This window comes from Podarcis muralis, chromosome 1 (genome assembly GCF_964188315.1).
Source record: "Podarcis muralis chromosome 1, rPodMur119.hap1.1, whole genome shotgun sequence".
Lineage (NCBI taxonomy): Eukaryota > Metazoa > Chordata > Lepidosauria > Squamata > Lacertidae > Podarcis > Podarcis muralis.
The window spans coordinates 72,760,947-72,783,331 of NC_135655.1; the positions used below are offsets into that span (position 1 = coordinate 72,760,947).

The 22,385-nt window shown below is 41.8% G+C and overlaps 1 protein-coding gene across 4 annotated transcripts in view; it reads left to right on the top strand.

The window, feature by feature from the left end:
* Nucleotides 1–22,385, top strand: part of OSBPL5 (oxysterol binding protein like 5) — a 173,931-nt gene that overhangs the window by 101,652 nt on the left and 49,894 nt on the right. For all 4 annotated transcript variants that reach the window (XM_028733327.2, XM_028733321.2, XM_028733331.2 and 1 more), the window contains exons 2-3: nt 8,355–8,511; nt 20,606–20,679. In XM_028733327.2, the coding sequence (XP_028589160.1) occupies nt 8,355–8,511; nt 20,606–20,679 (231 nt within the window). The remainder of the gene's footprint in view (nt 1–8,354; nt 8,512–20,605; nt 20,680–22,385) is intronic.

A 22,385-nucleotide genomic window follows, 5' to 3' on the forward strand; every position in this document is an offset into this window, starting at 1 on the left:
CTGGAATGTGGCCCCGTTTATAAGATTTCAGGTCCAGGGTTGTTGCTAAGAGCAATTGAAGCTTGGTTTCTACAATGACTTTCACCCTTATGAGACTGGTGAGCTTCCTGTCTCTTCTCAACCATTCTAAAGCTTAGTAGACAGCACTTAATTTGAAGTTAGGCGTGGTCCTAGAACTTGTTTTCAGGGACTGAGGCCCAGTGTGTGGATTTATGAATTATGAAGACTTGAAGCCGAAAACCCACCAGTCAATGACAGTGGTTGCATTCACATGGCAGATTATTCTTTCCTTGTTTTTGTCCTAACTGTTAAGTTCCATGTTATATTTGAGCTTTCATACCATGTGGAAGCCACTACTGGAACTAGGGTGGAATATAGGGCACATTTAGTGCTCATTTCTGTGCTATTTGCTTCTGGAGGGGGGGGGGGGACTCGCTTGCAAATAATATGGAAATGAGTGCTAAACTTGTGCTATATTCCCCTATAGTTCCAGTGGTACGAAAGCTCAGATATTATGTGGAAATTAACAGTTAAGGAAACTTCATGAAAATGGAATATGCAGTCACTATTGAACACTACGTGCAGCTGTATAGATACCAGAGCAATATGAAGATTGAGGGTTTTTCAGACATTGGGCAAGGGCTGTCTCTCAGGGCTCCTCTACACTTTGCCCCATGATTTCTAGGCACAGGAGGTCTGATAGGTTTTTCTGCTGCTGTCACCTGGGAAACCCGCTGTTTACTGCTGAATTGGAACAAATGCCAATTGGTTTTTCTGCAGATTTATGTTTGATCCAGTTCAGCAGTAAACAGTGGGTTCTCCTGGGATAAGTAGTGGGACAAAAAAACCCCCGCTTTTAGACCCATGCCTAGAAATCGGGGGACAAATGGAAGAAATCACAGGAGAAACTGAAGTGTGGGTGAGCCCTTTGCGTGTGGGTCTGTTTGCACTGTCCCTTTGCCCGAGACACATTTTTCTTCTCGGTTAAATGCTCTAGGAATGGTTGCCTTTAGAAGGACAGATACTGTTTATTCCCGCTTCTCATCGTTAAGGAGGTTGTTTGCTGTCTGTCAGGGGACCGTCTTCGAGAGGCCACTTATAATCACTCTGCATATTAGTTGCCAGAAAATTGTTTGGCAGGTCAACAAGCCAGGAGTTTATGTAGCTTGCTAGCAACCCCAGAACTAATTAATATTGTTAATCAGCACTGGAAAGGCACTAAATTATTCCATCCCAAGAGAAGGCCAAGAGATTGCTGATAAATATTGGGTGTCATAGCTGCTCTAGACACTTTAAACTAATAGTAATTGCCAAGTGCAATGATCACACCCGTTCATGACATGGCCAAGGTCAAAATGCGATTAACTTTTTTAAAAAGTTACCCAGAGTTATAATGGAACATTATAATTGTTTATGAAATCTTGTGTACTTGCAGGCCTATTTACTCAGTACCTATGTATCATTTATGTCACCTTGTAGCCAACAATGTCCTTGACTGCCATCAATGCATAAGTGACGCAAGCATCTTATGGCCTGTAGCTACTGATTTTAATGGAAGCACTAACCCAATACAGTGGTACCTCGGGTTACAAACACCTTGGGTTACAAACACCTTGGGTTACAGACTCCGCTAACCCGGAAGTAGTACCTCAGGTTAAGAACTTTACCTCAGGATGAGAACAGAAATCGTGAGGCAGTGGTGCGGCAGCAGTGGGAGGCCCCATTAGCTAAAGTGGTACCTCAGGTTAAGAACAGTTTCAGGTTAAGACCGGACCTCCGGAACAAATTAAGTTCGTAACCAGGGGTACCACTGTACTGCTAGATTGTGACAGTCTTTCCTTAAAAAATATTGTTGTTTACAGGGGAGTCAGGTGCAGGCCAGGCTTTGCATGGGAGTGCTTTGTGACAGGGCATTATCAGAAACTGTCATTGCAAGGTGGTGGGTGTGCACATTGTGGGGCGGTACACAATGAGATTTTGGAATCTCAGGTTTCCAAAACTCAGGGGAAGTACTAATTGTGGGAAGGCGACAACAATGCACAATGTATCAAGAACTGCCCACTATGTGGACAGAATGCAGTGAGACAGAGTTCCATTGAAAGTGGTCAGGTGTGGACAAATGTGCTCAGAAGCACACCTGAGGAGGAAAACAACTCTGTGTGCCCCATGTGCACATTAACATTCTTGAGTTAATGTCCACAGCCTTGCAGCACGTGGAGGACGCCACATTAGTTCCCCCTGATCTAATCAAAGAAGAAACTGAAGTACAATATCATTCCGTATCAAGAGAAAGGCTAATAAATTACCTTTATCAAGACAAGAGTTCCCCTGTGCAATGGCAAATTGACTGTTCTTTGTCATACTAATTGCCTTCTGCGCATCAATCAGTTTAAATGCTAAAAGGTCAGAGGAAATGAAAGAAATAAATGTAAAGCCAAGTTAATTTCTATGAATATCCGCCCAATATTTTCTCTCAAGGTAGACGTGATCTAATCTTCTAATGTGAAACTGCAGAAATTTCAAAGCAAAGCACTGGTAAAAGAAATGTATTGGCTCAAAAGGAAACAATGCTCTTGAAAAATACTGGAAAGAGATAAACCCAGGTTCCTCCATTTGAGGAGGATCAATTCTTTTGATAGTGTTGGTAGTAAATGCTCTATAACAGGGATGGGGAACCTGTGGCCCTTCAAATGTTTTTGGACTCTAGGTTCTGTCATCCCTAAGTATTGGCCATACCAGCTAGGGATGATGGGGGCTGGAGTCCAAAAACACAAGTTGCCCACTCCTGGTACATATTTCTTTCCAGTATTATTGATCCTTACAGTTCTCTTCTAGAGTACTGCCACACATAAATAGTTTTCAATTAAAGCCACTTCATTGTGTTCAGTTGACTATTGTTCTTTTACCTTATAGAGTTGAGCTCTGTACTCTGCTCATTGACTATGTCTTCAGTAATGTCATCAAGGAACCTAATGCAATTCCCAGAACAATTTTGCATTATAGATTAGATAGATAGATAGATAGATAGATAGATAGATAGATAGATAGCAGGAACAGTTGTGGCAGCACCTTTTAATTCTAGTTTTGATTGCATTTATCTCATATCTGTTTTGCATTTTTTTTAAATTTTAATTATATTTGGTTCCATGATAACCACCCTAGTAAATTCTATCATCATTATTTTTTAAAAAAATTAAAAAGCAGCAGCCTCCCAGACTAGCAGTGATTCTCGCTGTGAACTTAATAAGAAGCTGTAACATCAGATTAACGGGCAAAGGTCCATTCATAGATTGTGGTGCTCCCAGGTCCCCTTTCCCCTCTGAAAATTTGCTTCAGTGTGGAAGCTGGAGATCACCTTCCCCAGACTTCCACTTACTGGAGAATCAGCTGGATCCAAGCATTTTCCTTTCATGGCCACCTCTGGATCCAGCCCAAATAAAATTATAACAAAACATTTTTGCACAGTTTTCAAAAACAATTAAAGAAGGGAAGTGGGTGTCTGAAAGATTATTGTGGGTTAAGATAGGAGTCTTCAATTTTGGGGATCAAAATCTGCTCTTTGTGTCTGTGGGTGTCTTTAAGCCCTCTGCCACCACACATTACACTCTTCCTGCTCAGTGGGGTCATTCCTTGTCTCCATCTCCCCCTTGCCATTCTGATATTCCCCAAGTTCAACAGTGAGGGGGCTCCACAAGTACAGAAGGCTCTTGGCTTCACAAGGTCTCCCTTTGGAATGGTGGTGGTGGGATGGAATTGGGGTGCTCATCCCCGCATGCCCCTCCCTCCCATCTCTGACTTATACTGTTAACACCTGAAGATGGCATAGATAGGCCCTGTGAGGCATGCCAAAGTAGGTTTACATCATGGTAGGGTACTCTTTTCCTTTTAAAATGCAATGTCTGTTTAGCTCAGCAGCATCAGTTTGCAAATCCAGTGATCGCTCCAGCAGATCTGCCACGTCTAGAGCATTTTGAATTTAATGCCAGCTTTTTGGAATAGTTCAGCAAGTCTGGTTTGATTTATCTGCCTTTTCTTGTCTTGGATGCTATAAGGGTCTGTATTTGCAAGCAGATAAAACAAAGAAGTTGTGTGATGGTTCTGTCTTTTGTGATTCTGTTACTATAACATTGTGAAAGCTTATTTTGCCAGATCACCACCGTGAAAGATTTATTAAAGGTCCCCCCCCCCTCTAGATGCTGAAACTTTTCTAAACACTCTCTATTTCATTGTTCTTTGGTTGTGATTTAAAGGTGCGTTTCTCGTATTTTGTGTCTGGAAGGTGGAATCTGTATTTTAGGAAACAAATCTTCAAGTGTAGCTTAGCAATGCATCTTCCCTTGTCAAAAACATTGCACTTGTTTAAAGAACTTTGCTGTCTTCCCCATCATTTTCTTACATCTGAGCCCATCCCATTCTCTGTTTTGTTGTAAGCTGCCTGGGGAATGCGAACATAGGAAGCTACCTTGTACTGAGTCAGACTATTGGTCCATCTAACTCATTATGGCCTATGCGGACTGGTAGTGGTTCTCCAGTTGGGAGATGTCAGGGATTGGGACCTTCTGCACACGAAGCAGATGCTTTGCCATGGAGCGACAGCCCTTCCCCAGATAAATCAACACATTTTATTCTGTCAGCTATCTGCCTTACTGCTCTTATTCGGTACCATTAACTGCCTGGAGAAAATACATTTTGATATTTTTTTGTCTCATTGCATTAGCACACCTGGACCAAAACAAACACACAAGCCTGTTCCTGTTGAGTGTTATTTGTTCATTTATACCATTTGTACCCTGTTGGTTCTTTTATGACAAGCCCTAGACAGTTAACAACAAATGTTTAAAAGGCAGTAGCTTTAACCCTTTTAAACACAATTTAACACCAGCAGTAAATACAATAAAGCACTTAAAGCAGGGGAAAAGATAAATACTTCAACCATCAGAAATAATGTAACCCACTTACATACAGTACATATAGCAGTTCCTTGTGTTGCCAACTCAGAGCAATTCAAACCCCCCCCCAACCCTATGTTTATAATTTAAGATGTGTCCTGCCTTTCCGCATGTTGAAACTTTGTTGTTGGTTTTTTCAAGTTCACGAGGATCGCAGTTTCTAAGAATGATAAACTATCAGCAACTTCTGAACATTTAAAAACATTACAGTGGTACCTCGGGTTAAGTACTTAATTCGTTCCGGAGGTCCGTTCTTAACCTGAAACTGTTCTTAACCTGAAGCACCACTTTAGCTAATGGGGCTTCCTGTTGCTGCCGCACCGCCAGAGCCCGATTTCTGTTCTTATCCTGCAGCAAAGCTCTTAACCTGAAGCACTATTTCTGGGTTAGCGGAGTCTGTAACCTGAAGCGTATGTAACCTGAAGCGTATGTAACCCGAGGTACCACTGTATTTTTAAAAAAGCAGAAGCTTTCCCTGTGGTTTACATGGGGAAGATCAGATGGGCCTCTTTGGGGAAGGAATTGCATAATGATAGGGTCACCTCAGAAAAAAACTCCTGGTTTAAGTTTGCCATACAAATGGATGGATTCTGATGCAAGCCTTCTTAAGTGATCTTAATAAGCTTGAGATGGGGCGCATGCATTTTTCACAGTTGTGGTCTTCCTTGCCGGTCTCCAGCAGTAGGGGAGGAGACTGTTGTCGGGTTAGAGTTGGGGAAAGAACATCCATGGAGTCTCTGTACCAGCCTTTCTCAAACTTAGGCCCCCAGATGTTGTTGGACTACAGCTCCCATCATCCACAGCTAGCAGGTCAGTGGTCAGGGAAGATGGGAGTTGTAGTCCAACAACAGCTAGGGATCCAAGATTTGAGAAAGGCAGGTCTGTACTGATGGTTTTAAAGAGCAGACAGTCACTTTGTACCTCAGCGTGTGATTTCCACAAACGTGGAACATATGAGAGAGGTGGCTGTTGGACATCTGAAGTTGTCCATCAGAATGAAGACAGATTACCACTTAGAAGACAGAGCTGTGTATCAGTAGTCTCTCCCCTCAAATGGGTAATTTTCTGCAAACAGTGCCCCTCATTTGTCACATACTAACCTTGTCGCAGCAGCATGTGCCTTTGAGATCAGAGTGGTTGATTCTTCTTGTTCTCTCTAATACAACCCAGCCAGGCAACTCAGCTCTGTAACTTACTCCTTCCTCATGTGTGTGAATTTACTCTTGGGGCACACATGATCCATGCTGAAACATCACCCCTTCCCTCTTCTTTGGTAAACTAACCTCATGTTCAGCATCGTCTCTTTTTGTTACTTTTTAATCTATAAGAGTAGAACGTGCCATCAATGCAGCTTGGAAATGGTGCCGAATAGACTGGGAAACAAGAGCACAGGCAGACCTTGTCCTCCGACTTCTCTGCAGCCTGGAATAATTAGCCATTATTCTGAGGTGTAGCTTTTCTTTCCCCAGTGCTGGTTCCAGGGTTTGGAAGTGGCAAGTGGGAGGCAGCCAACACCTGAATGGCAAGGAGCACCATGCAAGACCTGTGTGTTGTCCCAAATAGTTATTTGCTGTGACTTTGACTTCATGCCCTATAGAAGCAGTGAGATGGGCAGTTCACCCATCCACTAGGAAGCCCCATGGCGTTTCCACTGGAAGTTGCATCCATTCCACCACTCTGCAGATTTTTCAAGCCGTTCCGCAAAATTGTAAGGACCGGCAGCTTGCTATTTTCAAAGAATAGTGCCCCGATTGAGACTAATGCTGCATAGCTGATTCCATGCTTGTTTGCTTATCTCATGCATATGTGAAGTGCACTTATCCCGGCCGACTATGAGATGCTAAACGCTGTGGTAATAGCTCTGTTTCAATAGGTATTGCTTTTGGCAGTACAGAAGAGGAAAGAATAGCTCTGCCAGGCCTCTCTCTGCTAATTCAGGCGCATGCTAGTTGGACCAATAAGCTGTTTGTGAACAACGGCTGCCAAAAGGGGCTTTTAAGAATTTGAGCCTGGTTGCAAACATTGTGGCTAAAGCGATGCCACATTCCCCAGCTGGCACTTGGCATGATATGAGTGGGAGAGTCAAGTGTTACAAGTCGGCCTGCAGAGGTTATAATTCTCGGCCTGCTTTGGGTTGGTTTTGCTTTGTTTGCATCAAATTTCTTTGTTGCTTTATGTAATGTTTGTTTGTAATAACCCCCAACCCCAATAAAATTCACCTTTCAAAAAAAAAAGAGAGAGAGAAAGACTGCCTTCTGATGAAAAACACATTATTCCTTTCATAAGGTGTGCTGTGTCCTTACCATATTACTCTTGGGCTTATGTTGTGGTTTCTCTAGTTAGCCACACTAACCGAGGTCTTACATGTGACCGAAACATCCCTGGTACTACCTTTTTGTAAGCATAAACATGCTAGCTATGTCATTATCTGCTGTGTTCTATGGATAATAACTTTGGTTAGGCAATGAGTTACTTGTGTGGGTGGAATTTCTCTGGGGCAACTAGCTCTCTCTTGATTGTGGCATCGGTTTGAAGACTGAATATGGCAGGTGTTGGGGATCCTGGAATGATGGCAAATCCCCATCTGTTTTAGAGGTGTGATCAGAATTGCTAGCTTTATAGCTTCCTATGTTCTGAAACTCCTATGTGAGCCGAGGATATGACACTGGGCCTGCTTGATGCTGGGCTACCCTCTGGTGCTGTCTGCGTGTTCATTTTGGGGGCCTTGGGCTGCAGAGCCCTGACCGTCAGCCCTGAGGCTGAGCTGCAAACAAAAACATTTAAATTTCAGCAAGATTTTTATTTAACTGAAAGGTGGGGAGAGGGGTGGATACCAGGTATCCTTTACTACCCCCTGAGGTGGATATCAGATATTGTTCAGATAATATATTTTCATTTAGCAAAGCCTGACCAAAAGTAATTTCAGAATGCATTACAATGGAATCTCGGAAGCCGAACACCTTTAAACTTGAACGTTTTGGTTCCCAAACTATCAAAACCCGGAAGTGATTGTTCCAGTTTTCAAATGATTTTTGGAAGCTGAACACCTGGCACAGCTTCCAATTGGTTTTTGAACTGTTCCGAGAGTTGAACCGACTCCCAGAATGGATTAAATTTGAAAACCAAGGTACGACTGTATTGAAGACTAAATATTACACCAGCACAATTTAGAAAAATAACATTTTAAGTTTTCCCCCCACTTGCCAGAGCTAGCAAGCTTCCAGCAATAACATGTAAAATTGGTGTTTGTGTGTGGCGGGGGGCGGGGGGCGGATAACCAGTACACAGTTTAAGAATAGGCAGATTCAAAATAGCAAAAAATGGCCTTTTAATTTTTTAATCTGAGTGTACTGTTTAAATATTCTGTGACTTGACGCTGTTCTTATTTTGGTCTGTTCCTTTCAGAAAACCCCTACTGCTCATGCCATGAAGGAAGAGAATTTTCTTCGGCGCAGGTTCTCACTCTGCCCTGCCTCATCCACTCCTCAGAAAATAGATCCTCACAAGCTGACCCGGAACCTGTTTTTTGGGACCGATAATGAGATCTACCCAATCAGCCCAGGTCAGTGTTTGCTCAGTGGGTTTTATAACATGCTGTACGCAGTGCTTTTTTCCCCCAGACAAAATGGTGCTAGAATACACACCCCTCAGAAGACCCACCCCAGAGATTCTCTTTGGGTTGATGATGGACAATGAACTTAACTTTGGGAGAAAACTTCTTTCAAATCAATTTCACTAAAGTCCTTTCACAAACCATATCTTACTCCATGGAAACTATCTTATAACAGCCTTTGTTGTTGATGTTGTTTAGTCATTTAGTCGTGTCCGACTCTTCGTGACCCCATGAACCAGAGCACGCCAGGCACTTCTGTCTTCCACTGCCTCCCACAGTTTGGTCAAACTCATACTGGTAGCTTCAAGAACACATCTCGTCCTTATCTTTCCCAACATCAGGGTCTTTTCCAGGGAGTCTTCTCTTCTCATGAGGTGGCCATGTATTGGAGCCTCAGCTTCAGGATCTGTCCTTCCAGTGAGCACTCAGGGCTGATTTCCTTAAGAATGGAGAGGTTTTATCTTCTTGCAGTCCATGGGACTCTCAAAGGTCTCCTCCAGCACCATAATTCAAAAGCATCAATTCTTTGGCGATCAGCCTTCTTTATGGTCCAGCTCTCACTTCCATACATCACGACTGGGAAAACCATAGCTTTTACTATACGGACCTTTTGTTGGCAAGGTGATGTCTCTATATAACAGCCTTAGATCCTCTCCAATGTGTTGGAGGGGGTGTTGGGTTCTTCAAAAGTTATCTTCCTATTTGGTGGGGTACCACAGAGTTCAGGGGTTTTGGAATTGCGTTTTTAACATAATGAGCCTAGCCAGATGGGTAGGGTATAAATAATAATAATATTTTGAAAATATACTGTGCAACCCTCTCTGCATTTTGCTCTTTTGAATTTACAGTATTTCTAGGGCAAGAGATCTGAAAGTAGGGATCTGATAAGCTCTTGGTGAATCAGCAGCCAGAGTGTTAGTGGCTTGGTAAGGAGTAGCTATTGACTCCTGGTACCCAAAGATGTGGGAGATAACATTAGTTGAGAAACTGGCAAGCAATTTCTCAAGGTGATGTGGTGCTAGGGTAGAAATAATTCACTTCTGGCAGTGCCACAATTTTATTCCTTTTCATGGTATTTGAGTTCTATGAGAAGGGAAAGAAAAGCATCAAAGTTTAGTACCACGTCCCTAATAATTATGTTATTGACAGTCCACAACAGGCTCACTGTAACTGATTTCATATATTTTCTGGGCTTAGTTCAGAATATTGTATCATATTAGCTCAGAACATGTGTGTGTGTGTGTGTGTGTGTGTGTGTGTGTGTGTGTAGCTATTTTATATTTGGGATACGTGTTTTGTTATCATTGTAAAATTCAGTTTTTAAAAAGCATGCCAGATACACAGAGTTTTGCTGCATCTACAAACACACACCCCTCCTGTTGTCCAGGACTTTCAGCCAGTCTGGAACAGAAACCTTACAATGCTGACAGACTTCCGGTCGGTGCCAGCGCTTAATGGCGGTCCTACCTCCGAGCTCCGGAGAAGGACTGCTCCGCAAGTTCGGGTCTTACCCGCTACGGCGAGTGGGGGACCCCTAAAATCTCAGGCGCGGAAGCCTGAGAGCAAGGAGACTCGGTGGGCACCTTTGCGCCCCCCGGTACTGTGAAAGAGCCTTTTTAAAGGCTCCGGAGCGGCATCGGGAGTGAGCGCGGTGCTGAGAGTCGCTACCCAGCCTGCGGAGTGAAGCCGCGTCGCCATTAGCGGAGAGCGCCGATTCCTTCCTGAAAAGAAAATCTGGACTGGATTCCCGTGAGTAAGAAGGGAAAAAAATTAGGAACCTTTAAAAATAGAAAATTTGGCTGAAAACGGGAGGGCAAAAAATAAGGAAGTCTGCCCCCCCCGGACTGCAGGAATTTAAAGCAACGAAAGACCTCGCTGCAGTTATTAGAAACTTAGTTGCGAACTGTCAAACCTGAGCTGTCAAAAGTATCTCTCCCCTCCAGATTGGTAGGAGAAGGGGGGAAAAAGACAGTCTTGTGAAGATACTTTTAATTTAAAGGGAAACAAAGTTTTTCACTGCTCTGATCCCCGGGACGACCTGCCAGGACTTAACACCGGGAAAACTGTTCTTTAAAATAGCTCTGAAGTGGATATAGACTATACCTTAAATGGTGAAAAAATTTTAAGACATTTAGGATTTGAATGGGACTTTGTTACTGACATTGGACTAACCAAATTTAAATTGGAGAAAAAGTTTTACAACTTTAATGGCGGATTTGAGATTTTCTACATCCGGCTTTCTGTCTCTTTGTTGTTTCTAACTTGGAAACTTTTAACTGCTCCCTCTTGAGGGCTAAGAGGGAAAAATTGCAAAGTAACTGACTAATAGTGGGATTTTCCATTGCAAGTTTTTCCTGTGAGAACGGCCTTGGGATATGAGTGGCACAGCAGAGGAGATAAGAACCAGATCTAAAGCTAAACTAACACAAAAGAAAAGAGCTTCAATCTCTGGCAACACAGTGCCTGCACCGGACAGTGCGACAGCAGCATCAATGGAATCTATGACACAGGCACTGCTTAAAATAAATCAATCCCTTGAGGCCTTAACAAAGCAATCAACAGAAAATTCAAAGAAATTGACAGAACTTACAGCAAGATTGGATCTGAATACCACATCAGTGGCAACAAACACAGAATCTATAAATAGACTGATTCAGGAATCTTCAGAAACAAGGAAAATTGCAGAAAGTGCAAAATCTGTTGCAGGTGAGACGCAGGAAAGACTTGTGCCGATTGAGAAAAAGGTGAATGAGCATGAAGCGGCCCTCTCCTTACTGGAATTACAACGGAAAGAACGAAATCTGAAATTTAGACAGGTTCCAGAGAAAGAAGAGGACAATCTGGCGGAATTTCTCACAGAGGCAATTCTGGAAAATTGGCAAGGAGATCTGGAGGAAGATGAAGTAGGGATAACAACTGCTTTCAGACTTGGTAGAAAGCAAAGCAAGAAGTCAAGGGATTGTCTGATCACTTTTAGAACCAAAGAGGAAAGAGACAAGATATTGAACCTTCACTATCAAAAAGCTTTGGTGATTGGAAACATTCAAGTCCAAATCTTTAAGGACATCCCTAAATACATCTTGGAAGTGAGGACTTTTTATAGAGATCTTGCCAATTTGCTGAGGAAGAACTTTATACCCTTCAGGTGGGAATTCCCACAGGGGTTGTCCTTTAACTACAAAGGGAAGAAAGTAAGAATAAGAACAGTACAGGAGAAAGAATATTTTTTGGAGAGAAACCTAGAGGACCTACAGAAAGGTACGGTGGATCCGGGAAGAGAAGGACAAGGATTAACATCAGAAGGAGGAGGGCTAACAGACATCGCAAATCTATCATTTGGACTACCACAACTGCCAACTGAAGAGGAAGAAAAACTTGGAGCAGTCGGAGGATCAAACATCTAACAAACAAAATGTCTCTGCAACTTCTAAGCTGGAACTGCAACGGTTTGAACCATCCCAGAAAAAAACGACAGGTTTTCCACATTTTGCAAAGGGAACAACTGGATCTGATATGTCTACAGGAAACTCATATAACTAGAGCGCACAGGAAATTGTTGGTGAACAAAAGATTGGGACAAGAATTTATATCTTCCGATAAAGTAAAAAAGAGAGGAGTAGTGATTTATGCAAAGGAAAAATTGGACCCAAAATTAAAATTTAAGGATGAAGAAGGAAGATATCTGGCAATTGAAGTACAGATCCAGGGGGAAAAATATTTGATAATTGGAGTATATGCACCAAATGATGGGAAGGCAGAATTTTTTAAGAAGTTGCATGAGACCTTACTAGATTATCTCGACTGCAAAATAATAATGATGGGGGACATGAATGGAGTGGTATCTACAAATATGGACAAGGCACAAAGACAGACAATATCTAAAGAAGGAAGATTACCAAAGACTTTCTTCGAGATGATGGAAAACATGGACTTGATTGACATCTGGAGAACAAAGAATCCTCTCGAGAGAGAGGGAACTTTTTTCTCGGAATCTAAAATGACATGGACGAGAATCGACCAAATTTGGGTATCTAGTGTGATGGCTACAAAGATTAAAAAAGTAGAAATCTGCCCAAAAACCTGCTCCGACCATAATGCCGTAAAGATGGAAATGAAAATGACAACAACTGGATCCTTTAGATGGAGAATGAATGACTCCCTATTTAGAGATGAACAATTTTGTATAAAGGCCCAAAAGACATGGAAAGATTATTTTGAGATAAATTGGAGAACAGATGTGGAAAAAAGAACAATTTGGGACGCGAGTAAAGCCGTGATGAGAGGCTTCCTGATACAACAGAATTCAATCAAGAGGAAAAAGCAAAATGAAAGGAAAGAAAGAATTTTAGAAAAAATGAAGGAAGGAGAAAAGAAACTGAGGTCAAAACCAAAGTCTCAAGAAATTTTGAGAGAAATAAAATATTATCAGACGCAATATATGGAACTGACAAATCAAGAGATAGAATGGAAAATTAAGCAAATGAGACAAAGGACTTTTGAGTCTGCAGACAAGTGTGGGAAGCTCCTTGCATGGCAACTGAAAAAGAGGCAAAAATTGAATACAGTTACTTGTTTGGAGATAGAGGGAAAGAATGTTCATAAGCCAAATGAGATAAGTAACTGTTTTCAAAGTTTCTTTAGGAAATTATACACACAAGGGCCAGTAAACGAACAAGAAATAGAAGAATTTCTTAAAAATTATGGACTACCGAAAATTCCAGAACAGGGCAAATTGATTTTGAATGAGAAAATAACAGAACAGGAAATAGAGGAGGCCATTCAAAAGGCACAACTGGGAAAGTCTCCAGGACCAGATGGACTGACGGCTAGATACTATAAAGCTTTGAGAGAAGGTTTAGTGCAACCACTGAAAGAAGTTTGTAATGAAATATTGGAGGGGAAAAAGGCACCCGAAACGTGGAAAGAGGCCTTTATTTCACTTATACCAAAGACCGAGACTGAAAAGAACCAGGTTAAGAACTACCGCCCGATATCATTATTAAATGTGGATTACAAAATTTTTGCAGACATTTTAGCAAAAAGACTGAAGAAAGTATTGACAGGCGAGATTCATAAAGACCAATCTGGCTTTCTCCCGGGAAGACACATGTCTGACAATGTGAGGAACATAATAGACATTGTGGAACTGTTGGAGATGAACATTAACAGAAAAGCGGTTTTGATTTTTGTGGACGCGGAGAAAGCCTTTGACAATATTAGTTGGAGTTTTATGAAAAAGAATCTTCAAGGGATGGGGGTAGGCCAAGGTTTTGAAAACGGTATAGGTGCAATTTATTCTGAGCAGAAGGCAAAGCTAATTGTAAATAATGTGGTAACGGAAGAGATAGCTATAGAGAAAGGAACACGACAGGGATGCCCTATTTCTCCCCTACTTTTTATACTGGTTCTGGAGGTTTTGTTAAACATGATTAGAAAGGACCAGTTGGTTAAAGGAATTCAGGTCGGAGTGAGAGAGTATAAATTAAGGGCATTTGCAGATGACCTAGTTTTGACTTTGCAACAGCCAATCACTAGCACAAAAAGAGTTTTAGAACTGATCGAGATATTTGGTCAAGTTGCAGGATTTAAGTTGAACAAACAAAAAACTAAAGTCTTGGAAAAAAACTTAACAAATGAAGAAAAAGAGACATTCCAGAATGAAACAGGTTTGGAGATAGCAAAAAAAGTGAAGTACCTGGGGGTAAATTTGACATCGAAAAATGTGAATCTTTTTAAAGACAATTATGATAAATGTTGGACAGAAGTTAAGAAAGAGTTAGACATATGGTCAAGGCTGAAACTTTCCTTGTTAGGCAGAATTGCTGTTATCAAAATGAATGTATTGCCTAGAATGTTATTTCTGTTTCAGACATTACAAATAATAGATAAGATGGACTGTTTCAAGAGGTGGCAGAAAGACATATCGAAATTTGTCTGGCAGGGCAAAAAGCCAAGGATAAAATTTAAGACATTAACAGATGCGAAAGATAGAGGGGGTTTTGCCCTGCCGGACTTAAGACTCTACTACGAATCAGCAGCGTTTTGCTGGTTGAAAGATTGGCTGCTCCTCAAGAATACAGACATTTTGGATCTGGAAGGATTTGATAACAGATTTGGTTGGCATGCATATACATGGTATGACAAGGTAAAATTGCATAAAGGTTTTAAGAACCATATCGTGAGGAAAGCTCTGTATAATGTTTGGATTAAGTATAAAGACTTGTTTGAAAGTAGAACCCCCAGGTGGCTGTCACCAATGGAAGCAAAAGAGGTGAAAAAATTGAATATGGGTTCTAATTGGCCTAAATATTGTGAAATTATAGAACAAGATGGTGAAAATGTAAAATTGCAGAGTTTTGAGAAACTGAAGTTTAAGGTGAGAGATTGGTTACATTATCGACAGATAAATGAAGTATTCAAGCAGGACAGAAAGAAAGGCTTCCAAGTGGAAAAGTCAAAATTAGAAACAGAACTGTTAGAACCCAATACTAAAAATTTGTCAAGAATGTACAACTTGCTGTTGAAATGGAATACTCAAGATGAAATGGTGAAATCTAATATGATTAAATGGGCACAGGATATTGGGCATGACATTGAGCTTGCTGACTGGGAGCAGTTATGGACCACTGGTGTTAAATTCACGGCATGTAATGCCTTAAAAGAAAACATTATGAAAATGATCTACAGGTGGTACATGACTCCTGCTAAGTTAGCAAAGATCTATCACTTGCCCAATAACAAGTGTTGGAAGTGTAGTGAAACGGAGGGAACCTTCTATCACCTTTGGTGGACCTGCCCGAAGATTAAGGCTTTCTGGGAAATGATCTATAATGAAATAAAAAAAGTTCTGAAGAGAACGTTTGTTAAAAAACCAGAGGCCTTTCTCTTGGGTATGGTGGGCCAAATGGTGCCAAAGAAGGATAGGACATTTTTTATGTACGCCACTACAGCAGCAAGAATTCTTCTAGCAAAGTATTGGAAGACGCAAGATTTACCCACGTTGGAAGAATGGCAGACGAAGGTGATCGACTATATGGGACTGGCAGAGATGACTGGCAGAATTCGAGACCGGGGGAAAGAGGCGGTGGATGAAGATTGGAATAAATTTAAAGTTTATCTTAAAAACTGCTGTAATTTGGAAAATTAGGGGCTCAGAGTTATAAGAGATAAAGAACTACAGTTGCATTAATAACTAACTGAAGTTAAATATATGAAATATAATTAAGTTATGATCAGAGGGTTGCTGAAAAATCTTGAAACAAGAATGCAGAAAAGGGGTGGTATGGGGAAGTCGTGTTTTTGTTTGTTTATGTTTATGTTTTTGTTTTGTTTTATGGAAAACCAATAAAAATTTATTAAAAAAAAAAAAAAACAGAAACCTTACAATGCTGTTTAGCTTGGAGAAGGGGTAGTGGAGAAGGCAATTGACACTTTTTATCTTCTCCTATTCCCAACCAAAGTCTTCCCCCACTGTGCTATATCACTCAGTTTTCATCCTGGCCTCTACTCCTGCTGAGCATTTTATAGCTAGGTAGCGTTAGAATGCAAGCAGTATGTGCAGGAGAGTTCTGTAGAATATGGGTGCATCTTTCTTTCCTTCCTAAAACATTATTTAATAGTGAAAGGTGTTTTTTTAAAAAATAAAAATCACCACACATATCCCCCTCCCCACCTCTCATTCCAGGGTATTAACTATACTTTATACTGTTAAGATAGTATAAAGGGCTTGCCGATCGAAAGGTCGGCGGTTCGAATCCCCGCGGCGGGGTGCGCTCCCGCTGCTCGGTCCCAGCGCCTGCCAACCTAGCAGTTCGAAAGCACCTCTGGGTGCAAGTAGATAAATAGGGACTGCTTACTAGCGGGAAGGTAAACGGCGTTTCCGTGTGCAGCTCTGGCTCGCCAGATGCAGCTTTGTCACGCTGGCCACGTGACCTGGAAGTGTCTGCGGACAGCGCTGGCCCCCGGCCTCTTGAGTGAGATGGGCGCACAACCCCAGAGTCTGTCAAGACTGGCCCGTACGGGCAGGGGTACCTTTACCTTTATACTGTTAAGAGACATGAGCAGAATAATTTCTTTCTCCTCTCTGCAACTTCAGTTTCCTCACCTGCCAACTGATTGCCTAAACATTCCACATATTTTAGAAACTCACAAGCCCTTCATTGGCAGCCCTTAAAAAAACCCTTTTATTTTAATTTACAAACTTACATACTGCTATGTACTTAGGGAGTCTTCAGGGTCTTTTGAAACTGCTGTCTTATTTTCTCAGGGATCCTGTTTCATTTCCAAACCGATAAGGGCTCATCCCAGCTGCATTTGCTATTAAAGCGATGATTGATCTACTGCTTTTCTGAGAGAAGACGGTGCAAAGTGTTGCACTGTGTGAACTTAAAAGCATAAAAAATAAACAATAAAGTGACAGCAGTCTCAAATACATAGCAAGCAGCAGCAGGATAGTGTCAAAGCAAAACGTAGAAATCCTTAAAAGGCAACACATTTCATTGAAGGAGCAGTATCACATATCTCACGCAGGGCCTTTCCAGACTTTCGTTATTTTGGGGTGGAATTCAGTCACATGCAGGCAAATTCAAGTTGCACTATAAAAGTTGATTGGAAGGTTTTGCCCAACAAACTCACTCCCCAGCCCACCCCAAACTGGACTTTTTGCAGTAAGGAAAGCAACAAAGAAATACACTGGAAAGTGTGGGCAATACTTTCTTTGATGCAAGCTCATCCACACCATAGCGAGCAAGTATAGTTGCCTTCCTTTTTTCCTCTGGCATAAGTTCTGTTTGCTTCTTAGTTATATGATACACATAAAGTCAACAGGCATTGGTTTGTCTGGCACAGAGATGTGGTGCTGAAGGTTATGCTCTTTTATTCCATTCCATCTCCATTTCTTGCAGCAGTTTTATTGGCCATTCTCGCACTTAACCTACTGGGTCAGCCTTCCTTCCAGAATAAGTCTGCAGCCATAAGTCTATACTGAGGGAGTAAAAGGTAGTGAGGCTCCAATCCTCACTCCACTTACCTGGTAGTAAGCCACATTGGCTTCAGTGGGATTTACTTCTGAGTAGACATGATTAGGCTTGCACTTTAAAACTGAATATTAGATTCACTGATAATCGTGGGCTCCGTATCCTCTTTTTGATCCCCCTCCCTTAGTTGTTCTAGGTATTATAGCTAATAGAATATTGGGAGTGGGGAGACAACCAATTCATTTTGTGAAAATAAAGCAAATGTAAACCAACAATCTAAGGAAAATAATGCTTCACCAGTGATCAGCCAAGATTATGGCTTAGCAGCGAAGAATTAAACTGACCCAATAAATAAATAAATTAATAAATAATATTATTATTACAGTTGTATTTTGGATCTCAAATGCCTTGGCTTCCGAATAAATTGACTCCCGAACAAATTGACTCCTGAACGATTGAAACCCAGAAGTGAGTGTTCCGGTTTTCGAACGTTATTTTGGAACCTGAACACCCGACATGGGTTCTGCAGCTTCCGATTGGCTGCATGAGCTTCCTGCAGCCAATCAGATGCCGCACTTTGGTTTCCAAACGTTTTGGAAGTCGAACAGACTTTTGGAATGGATTCCATTCGACTTCCAAGGTATGACTGTATTTAATAATAGTGCTTTTTTTATTTATACCCCACCCATCTGGCTGGGTTTCCCCAGCTACTCTGGACTGCTAACAGCATGTCTAAAAACATAATAAAAAGATCAAGCATTAAGCAAGAAGCAAAACGAAGGAGAAAATTCAGTGACCGACAGCACGTAAAAGACATGGCTGCTATTGACGTAGCACTGGTAATGTATTATCACACAGGAGAACACTGGAACACATCTGTGATTTTAATGAAGTCCCAAAATGTCCCCTCTATATGAAAACCAAGTGGTTTGAGAGCTGCGGTTCTCTGAAAAGTCTGTCTAGCATATTTGTACACACCCTTTGTATCTGCCCCTTTAAATTCCAATCGGGATGAACTGAGGCTCTGAAGGCAACTATTGAGAGCTTCTGTTTTGCCTTGTTCCAGGTAGCTTGGGTTTTCCCTTTTCTGTGTTGCATATCAGCACATGTGGTACAGGTGTGATTTTATGGTGGGTTCTTGGGCTTAATTTGCCATTTGTTTTTCCAAGCCACAGCAATGTTAAGGAAAATGGAAACAATTTTCTTTTGCGTTTGTTTAAGCAGGCATTCCTTTTCTTCTGAGATAACAAAGGGTGAGTTTTGAGGGAGCTACAGAAGCATTTAAACTGGAAGCATAACCAAAGCCAGTGCAATCAGTACAGAGCACATGGCAATTGTATAACCTTTAGGTTAAATGCAGATCCACAAAGGTATTAAGACATGTGCTGCTAAGTGATGTTTAGGCTGCAGTCCAGTGCATACACCCTTGTCTGTAAATCCTATATGAAAAATTTTGGACTTTCTTCCCAGGTAAATGTGTTTTGGATTAGAGTGTCTGTAGGGAAAATGAAAAGGCACAGGGAAAATATTGTTGAAATGCCAAGTGTTGTGGGAGAACTGATTCACAAAGCTGGGGAAAGAATTTGTGTGTATGTGTGAGATGTCAGTACTTTCTCTTCTTAAGGTGTGAATCAATAATCAGGGCACGGTGTGACTTATTTTAAACTGTCAAAGGAGTAAATCTGCATATCTGTGAGCCATGAATCAGTCTTGTGATTCCCATTAAAATTAATTGGCAGCCTGGGCCATATGTTCTCTCTCAGCAAAATGAATATGCAAGGCAAGGATGAGAAATTCATTCAATAATAGTTCACCCATGTAAACACCATTGTACAAATACCTAGAATCAAGACATGTGTGAGTGTGGCAGTGCGAGGGTAGCCCTAATCCTAATATTTGCTTGCCAGTAGCTCCATTGACCTCAGTGGAACTTAACCATGTTTGCCCAGGATCTCAGCCTAAGGCAGAGAATGTAAAGTCTTTCTCATAACAGGACTTTCAAATCATGAAACAAGGCAGATTAGACTTTCTTCTTTAATAAAGGTAGCCTGAAAGTCAGAGCTGATTTTTATTCTAGGCATGAAGCTGGGCAGATCAGTGAGAGAGGCAGAGAGCGTTATGTCCTTCGAGGAATGCCAAGGAAGGGTAAATAAAATGTGACTCCTGCTGTAGAAGTAAGTCTTCATAGGATTGGAGCAGTTTTACACACACACATGCCTGTTCATCCCCTAATTGACTCAAATTAAGTGATAAAATGCATGTGTGAATGGACATTAATTCCACAGGAAGAACTTCCCTGTCTGTTCCAGTTGTCTCAAATGTCACACTCTTCAGTGGTACCTGCTCTCATAGTCAGCTAGTACAGAGAATGAACACAAAGGCATGTGTGAACTAGGCCTTGGCCAAAAATCAGTGAATGGCAAAAAATATTTCATGTTCCAAATCATGTACAGTCATACCTCGGGTTGAATGTGCTTCAGGTTGCGCGCTTTCGGGTTGCGCTCCGCAAACACATTACTTCCAGGTTTCGCTCCTCTCACATGTGCAGATGCTCAAAATGATGTCATGCGCATGCGCGGAAGCGACAAAATGCGACCCGCGCATGCGCAGACGTGCCGTCGCGTCTTACGTTCTATTCAGGGTGCGAATGGGGCTCCGGAACGGATCCCGTTCGCATCCCGAGGTACCACTGTATAGAAATTGCATTTGACCTTTGTTGCTATTTTGAACAGATATTGGCAGCTTACAGCACAGTCTCCTAACTATGCCTACTCAGAAGTAAGCCCTACTGAATTCAGCGGGGCTTACTCCCAGGTAGGTGGAGTTCGGATTGCATTCTTCGCTGTGTGGTGGCTTTTCTATATCCTGCTATTGGGCTGGATCTTGGTCATATTAAAATACTATACATATTCCTGCAATTAATCCTACAGCAGCTCCTTTTTGGGACAGGGCGTTTGTGGCCATTTCTGTTTCCTTTAGAAATGAAGTCCTTTCTCAGGACTGTTGTTTCAGCAGTTGTGGTTTGCCACAGAGCTCCTCAGTGTTTTACTTTTGTCATTTTGTTTCAGGGAAGGATATGGAAGGAAACAGTTTGCCCATGATGAAGGATGAGATTCCTCCAACGCCCAACTCTATTAATAAGGTAATGAGGCTTATAGAAATGCTTATTTTTACTGGAGTCCAGATGAAGAGCAGGGAGACAAAATGCCCCCCTCCTGTAATCTGATATTTGTATTTTCAGTGCATATGTAGTACATTTTTGTTGTGAAGGTAAAAAAAAAAATTTAAATGTAAACATTTTTGTTGTGAAGAAAGCCTCTCAAATAACCAGGGATTATTTTCCTGTTTCTATAAACCTGTGAGTAAACTTCTCTTGAACTTTAATAGAGGTCTATAAATGGTGGCTGGCCTTTTTAATGCCATTTCTTGTTTCTGATGTCACATTGAACTTTGGAGGTGCTTGGAATGCCTCCACAGCACAGATCAACTGTAGAGATAATCCCCTACCCCAGCTCCACGTTCAGGTGGAGAGCTGGTGTTTGTTAACGCTTGCTAGAGGGATGCTTGACACACAGGAGAGCATTTATACATCTCTACTTTGGGAAGCCACTCAGCTTGCAGTTCATTTCTGTTCGGTTGTACCATATTCTGTTTCTTAGCAAGGCCTTGGAGTGAGTGATAACAGTCAAATGTAAAACAGAGCACACAAAACAAAACTGCTTAGGTTCTCCCAAAGAGTTTATTCTAATTTCACGGGTCTCTAATCAAGGCGTTTGGGGGTACATTTGAAATTTTAAGACTCCTTCATGGCCACCCCGTAATACCTGTTTCACAGAAGAAAAAGGGTTAATGCTCAGAGCCACCAAAAAAGAAAACCAGCTCCCAAACAGGCCATCCCCTAAACCACAAACACAACACAATCCCCCCCCCCCCTCTCTCTCTCTCTCTCTCTCTCTCTCTCTCTCTCTCTCGTGTGTGTGTGTGTGTGTGTGTGTGTGTGTGTGTGTGTGTTTTAAAAGGGAGAGGCAAAAGACAGGAGGGGATCTGAGGACTCCACATTGTTCTATTCCATTAGACCTTTTGCTCTCCCCCCCCTTCTTTTAACACATTGTATTGAAAATTATTTTTGGAATGCCCCTTAGTTTTAACATTAATTTCCCATGCAGCATCAAAGCAGGTGCCAGGTGGCTTTGCTGTTCAAGAAAAACAAAATCGAAGTCTTCTTGGGACTTACGGGACTTACTCCACAGTACCTTGGACCCAAGCCAACGAAAACAAACATACCCAAGGAAATGAAAATGAGCCCTCACCTCTTTAAACTGACTGTTGACTAGCCCAAACAGAGAAATTTCTTGTTCCGCTCTTCTGAACCTCTACAGTTCTTAAGTGGAAGGGAGTTCCACAGTTGCAAGAACGCCTCTCTGCATGCCCGTGCACGTCATCTTCTTTAAGTCATGTCTTCTTCTAGTTTGAAGGTTGGCCACAGTTAACAGTACCTATAGCACCAGTACAAACAACAAGCCTGTCATGTAGAAAAGTTTGTCCCCTTCTTTAAGTTTAAGTGCTACAATGCAGGTGACTTTGGGTTCATCCAGACTTCATTTTATGCTGCGACTCTAGGCACAGGCCCATGTTTTAAACTAAAATTCTGTATCTTAAGTGTTTCTTTTTCTTTTTTGGCCCAATACTTTCCTCATGAAAGCCTGTTCTTTATCAGTGAATCATAGCAAATGCCAATCCACAGAAAACACAAATTGGAGTGGGGGGAGAGCGCACCGCCCCCAGCAGCGTGATCCCGGTGTGGTGCCATCGCAGCTGCCCCCCCCCCGCCCGCACTTGGTGCCATGC